Source organism: Sceloporus occidentalis, unplaced genomic scaffold (genome assembly GCF_023333645.1).
Source record: "Sceloporus occidentalis isolate IW3139 unplaced genomic scaffold, rSceOcc1.0.p SCAF_17, whole genome shotgun sequence".
In the NCBI taxonomy this organism is placed as follows: domain Eukaryota; kingdom Metazoa; phylum Chordata; class Lepidosauria; order Squamata; family Phrynosomatidae; genus Sceloporus; species Sceloporus occidentalis.
The window spans coordinates 6,406,574-6,413,043 of NW_028316997.1; the positions used below are offsets into that span (position 1 = coordinate 6,406,574).

Here is a 6,470-nt window from a genome sequence, read left to right on the forward strand (position 1 = left end):
ATGCAATTATGGGCTCCCTTTCGTGTACCTTGTGAAGGAAGTCTCCTTTACAGTGATTCTGAGGTATGGACGATCCCAGCCAACCTTGACCTGCCACCCCAGGCCTAGGCAGTCAAAATACCACATACGATGTACATCAAAGTGTGTACCTACTGGAGCATTTGCCACCAAATGAACCAATACAAATGCCAAGGAAGCTAATCAGTAAAAGTGAGATAGCAGAAGACTTCCAGTTGGAATAGTAAGAGAAAACAAAAGGATAGAAAAAGAGTGATGGAACAAGTACCAGACGAGTAAGGAAACACAAGCAGCAAAGGGAAAACAATGGAGGAGAGACCACAAAGATGCCTATACTAAGACTGAGGCAAATAGAGTTAAAATAGGCAAAATAAGTATTCATAGCAGTATCAATGGAAGTAATTTAGTCTAATGCAGCACAGTTACAGAGACCAAGAACATAGTCACATAACAAGGGACAGAAATAGAGTTGGACAACCATACAAAAAAAGGAGATGATCATAATAAAAGAGTCATTTATAGAAATTCATGTTTGCTGGAAAGGATCTCACAGAACCAAAGAAAAACTTAATGGAGCGCAGGCACACAGTCGCATGTTTTCTCATGACAAAGCCCTTCAGTTGTGCTGATCTAACTCCAAACATTTGAAGTGAGTTCACTCCTGGGACTGAGGTGATCTCTGGCTATTTGTGTACATTGGTAAGCATTTACACCGATATTTTCAAAATCCTTACTTAAATACTAAATAGCAAAGGCTGTTTATGTATCAATTCAACGGTAAAATCACACTATGCACTGTGGATTCTGTGTCTATTGAAGACAGTACATACACTTTGTTAGTTTTGTTATACAACACAAATCAATCTGTCTAAAACGACTGCATGAGATTTTTTCATTCTGTAACATACCATATTTTTAAGGAAGCGTGAACAGGGTGTAGGCCGCTAGACATGCCAAGGCAGGGTGACTACAGACTAACTACATTATAAAGTCCCACACTAGTAGCATAACATATAGTGGATCAAGACAGTATACATACATGTGTGCGTTTATTAAAGTGCTTTTTAAAACTGACATTTTCTTAAATGTAAATAACGTAAGTTTATCAATACATTTATGCATGAACTAGACCATATATCAAATGGCACATGCACGTGCTGGTCTGTTTAAACACCGCAGCTATGCTTGACTCCTAAAAACCACAAGCATCCAGATACTGGGTGTGGGCATGCCATAGGGCACCAACTGGAATCCGGAACTTCAGAGGGAGCAAATCATTTCCCCCAGGTCCAAGTCTATGCATTTCTTTGTTTCCAATTAAATATACGGCTGGGACAGGCAACTACTGTTTTCCTTTGAGCTGCCCCATTATACAATGTTATATCTGGGAATAGAGAAGGGGCTTAAAGGAAAGGTTAAGCAGCTATGTTGATCTCTTTAGAACTAGCTTAAGAAAACAAGGGAATACATACAAAGCAGAGTTCATCTTATGTATTCTAATATCAATATTTTGAAAACAAACACTACTAGAGACAGACATACTTTATAGGTATGAAACCTTTTACAAGGGCTACCCTGTTCTGTGGAAACATTTGCATGATCTTTAAGTAAACAGATATGAGGGGTGGGAGCATAAAATTGCCTGTAGGAATATATGGACAGCTTGAAAGAAGCCAGATCTAGATAGTAAGCTTGTTTGAGCCTGTTGTTTCTGTAAGTCAATTTGTTATGTTACATACTACTTGCTATGTCCTGTCTACGCATTGTACAGCGCTATAGAAAATGATGGCGCTACATAAAATGATAATAATTTGCTTTCAGGCATATAAGCTTTAACTGTAATGCCATACTACTAAGCGGTGCTTCATTCTATGTAGTTTTAAGCACCTGGGAGGTGCTGAACCAATCTGCTTGGGCTACATGCTTCAGTATTCCTTGGCAACCCACTCTTTCTTCATAGCACAAAGAAGAATATGTACATAAATACAAATGAAAGTCTACTTCAAAATGTTGCAGATGGATGTGCCTCTCCAAGCAAAGATCTCTATGTTACTTGCTTGCCTTCCATGAGCCATGTGATGTGGCAATGACAAGATAGCAACCATAACCAAGACAGAGAACGTGTCATGGCTTAGCTGCCCGTATAACCGGACCTCTCCGTTCAAGACCCGCAGGGGGAGGAGGGTGGATTTTAGGTAAGAATGAAACCACTGATATGCATTATAAGACTTGGATCTATTAGATATGCTTCACTTTTACTTTTAAACATTGGAAGCCGGGAGTGCTCTTATTCTTGAATACATTTAGTAACTTGCAATTTCACATTTTTTCAACTGAGGTCAGGCATATTATTAACACTGTTTTGCTACAGCATTTGTGTTACCTCTGAGAACAGACTTTACAATGTCCCAATTTGGTGGTCCAATTGCACATGCAACACAGTGAATGCAAAACCATAAATATATCCTGTATGAAATATGACAACCCCAAATATGCAGCTATTCAATTCCAAAATGCTAGCTTGTACATACAGTTAATTAGCTCTTACGCTTCTCTGTTAACAAACTGCTGACTAATCATTTAGTTCAGTAGACAAAACAGCACTCAAGACAAAGACAGCTCTCCTTGATCTCAAGACTTCTCTATAGCTTACAATAAAGTACTTATTTCTGACAATAATATATATAAAATATATAATATAATTAAATATATAATTAATATATATATATATATATATATATATATATATATATATATATATTAATATGCATTGTGCAGAGAATTAGTCTACAAGACTCAGTATGAAAGGGAAACAAGTATGAATGTCTCCTGGATGTTCTCAGTGTCCGAGAGTTAATAACCAGAATTTCCCAAAACTCCTCTAAATATTATAATCATTACATATGTATATATAAATACACACACATACACGCACACTACCATTCAAAAGTTTGGGGTCACTTAGCTGTTTTCATGGAAAACAAGGAAATCCACGAAATCCCTGTGTTAACATATTTACAAAAGGGGTTTCTGATAATCAATTAGCTTTTTAAACTTAAACTTGGATTAGCGAAGCACCATCTGAAACCAGGCACTTAAGGCTAGATGGCAAACTCACTGGCAGGGTTCTTACCTCCTGATGTGTCTGTATTAATGTATATTTGTTATGTATGTGTTAACTGCCTCAATTCAATTTTACAGTGCTGGGTAATTTGTTGGCGCTTAATAATTAAAAGGCAATAATAATTTGTGAACACAACGTGCCATTGGAACACAGGGGTGATGGCATAAAGGGCCTATGTAAAGTTGCGATGTTGTCATTTTTAACAGAGGTATTATGAGGGGGCTAATTTAAGAGACAGTACAAGAGCCTAAATATACAATAATCTACTATACATATAAAGATACAGCATACATTAATGTAGACATGACAATTTGTATAATGTGTGGCGTTGCTTTTCCATTAAATGAATGAACAACAAAAACATTTTGGTGAAGAATGTCCTTGCTTAAACAGATAGGAGACAGATGTGATGCGCTGAGGCAGATTAACCCATTTTACCACCCATCAGTCTGCTGGACCTTCAAAGGACACTGGTAGTTATTTCCATTCTTGGGGGGAGGGGAAGCAAATGCATTGTTAACTTTTGACACTAACATTGTAAAACAGAGCCAAGAAATGAAGGTCGCTTTTTACCTATTGTCTTAAATAAGCTTTAAAATAACAAATACCACACTTGTGCAATAAGACCCATATAAAATTAGGACCAAAAGTCTTAGAAAAATGAAAACAGATGGCTTTATGTCTATGAGAAATGAGCAGTGAATATTGACCATATCTCTATATTATTTTCCAACACAATTTAGTGCGAATGAATGGGCCATGGACTGGCAAAGTGATATACCGCCATTGTTTGCTCTTCTAAAGGAAGCAGTAATATATTCGGAGAATATGTGCCACCAAGTACAAAGGATGCCTGTGATGGTTTCAGAGGTCCATTTGCTGGGAGGGATAGGAGGGGCTTAGAAAATGACATCCCATGGAAGACCTCACATCATGTCAACAATCACAACACTTCCCTCAGCACAAACAAACAAAAGCAATAACAAAAGGCAAGAAGGCAAGGAATACAAAGAAACCCTGCTGGGGCACTGACTTCTAAGAGATCTCTGACTCCCAGGACCCAAACGATTGTTTGCTTCCTCAACGTAGAATATATTAAGGACAAGCAATATCTGGTTTAAAGGGCCACTGTGTATAATTTCAAGGACAAATGTGCCATGGGAAGTCAATATTATAGCTGTAATATATATATATATATATATATATGTATATATATATATAAAATGTGATCACAGTATGGGATGACAAGCAAGGTATAATGGGTAATTACTTAATTACTAGTGAAAATATATAGAACATTCACAGACATTGTGAAGCAGAGCAGAACACATTGTAACATTTTGTGATACAGTCTGGGATTTGTTTATAAAGGAAATCAGCTGTATAACTTTTGTGTTTATGTTTTATGATGTAAAATAATTATCAGCAGGACACATTTAAGCGCAGGGTGGTCGGCAATATGCATTTTTAAGCCTCCAATCCCATACAAGCCTATAAAATCCCAATTCCACGAGTGTTTATGTGAGAACGCAGTCCACGCTTAACAAGGTAGAGTTTCTGGCAGCAATGCCAGCTTGAGCACAAACATCCAATACAGAGCTCTTTGTTAGCCACGCTAAATGCCTCTAATAGCTGGCCGAACACGCTCGCCGCCTTTGTTTATACTCTCATTAAAGTTCCTCTCGTTCCATTTTACACAGGAATGCGTTCCTAGAAATGACAGATGACATCAAAATACACTCAGACGGTGCGGATCGCATTCACAACGATCACCCTGTGTACCGATTGCCCATGTTTGCGGAGCCGATACTCGGTATGCGGTGCAATACCCCTGTAGGGGCACATAGCACCTTATGGCGATGTTTACGTATGCATTTAAAGCGATCGGTGTTTCAGTGGCTCCGGGATCTGCTGTCACCGTAGACGATCATAACGCCAGCCCCGGTATGTTTACTAGGAGCAGCAGAAGGAAATCAGTGCCATGTCCCTATTGAACGTTAAGTGATCGCGTTTCTCTAAAAGGCGACCAGTACGATCTATGGCGGAGAATACGAACAGAATAGCTGGGTGATCTGGGGCAAGAGAGAGAATGAAAAGTTCGAACGGTTCACTCACCGACACCGTATTTTTCGTGCTCTGTAGGGATCCACATGTTTGCAGTTCGGTGCTTGTTTGCGGCTCAGCAGAAGAACAACATCCCTTCTCCGGGAGCAGTGACAGAGTCTCTCGATGCCCAGCCAGTGTGCTTCCTCTCCCCCACCTCTATCCTGTCTTTGTGTAGTACTCGCTCTCAGCTGTCAGTGTGTAAGTGGGGTAGTAGATGCAGCCCTCCTACACCTCGGAGGTGCCGGAGCCGTGCTACCCAGCTCAGACGGTTCAACCTGGTCCTGACTGCCGGTCCTCTCAGGTGGCACCGGGTGATGCTGCCAGTGGCCGTGCCCTGTCTGGTGTATGTGTGCCTTTAGCTGATCGTTTCGATCCCTGAGCGGTGGCAGCACTCAGCTGCTGCCCGGTGTGTGATGCCCTCTAATGCTAACTGGTGCATATCAGTGTGCGCCCCTGTATATCGCTTTATTATATTGCAGCGGCTCGCTGTACCCTGCCGCCCCTCATCATGCCCAATGACTCGGTGGGCAGGCTATGCCCGCGCCTGGCATAACAGTACTGCTGAAGGGGGCAGGCCCGCTCCTTTGAACTCTGCCCACTGCTGGCAGCGGTGTCAGGCTTAGAGCTGCTTACTGCCCTGGCCCCGTGCGCTTCACACGCGAGCATGCGCCTTCCAGCCCGCGTGCTCGCGCTCAGTGAAGCTCACGGGCACGCTCATTGTTCTAGGTAGCCGGAGTCCAACCAGCACCACGGGTAAGCAGCTACCCGCGCACGGCATGCCGGGAGTCGTGGAACCCACATGCCGAAGTCGGTACTCGTTCACTTCAGTAGAGAGAAAAAAATCGCAGGTATCAGTGATGCAGAGTGTTTATGCTATCAGTGTGTGGCTTACCTAACCACGAAGCACAAATCACACCGTTCCCCAGCGACGCATAAACATGAAGGGCTTATACATACAACATGACGCACTGTTACCACTAAATGGTTTATTGTAACTTTATCGAGGTACCGTGTACGAATAACGGCACCTCACCGGGCTTACAGCTGCTCTACTACGGAGGGACAGTCTAGAAACGGTTGGAAAGGCGAACACGTAAAGATCAGGTCAGGTGTAACGTCCCACCAAACACACTCAGCCAAACACACACCGGGTGAACCCTCTTCTCCACAACCGGAGCGTGGGCGGTGTTTGCGTGACGTCATGACTCGATTGGCGGACACA

General features: G+C 41.7%; 1 protein-coding gene across 1 annotated transcript in view; it reads right to left on the reverse strand.

Annotated features, from left to right (window-relative positions):
• LOC149302783 (dedicator of cytokinesis protein 4-like) overlaps positions 1–6,451 on the reverse strand; it is a 154,232-nt gene extending 147,781 nt beyond the window's left edge. Inside the window, exon 1 of the mRNA XM_089481982.1 lies at positions 6,397–6,451. Coding sequence (XP_089338108.1) covers positions 6,397–6,451 — 55 coding nt within the window. The remainder of the gene's footprint in view (positions 1–6,396) is intronic.
• Between the last annotated feature and the right edge of the window lie 19 nt (positions 6,452–6,470).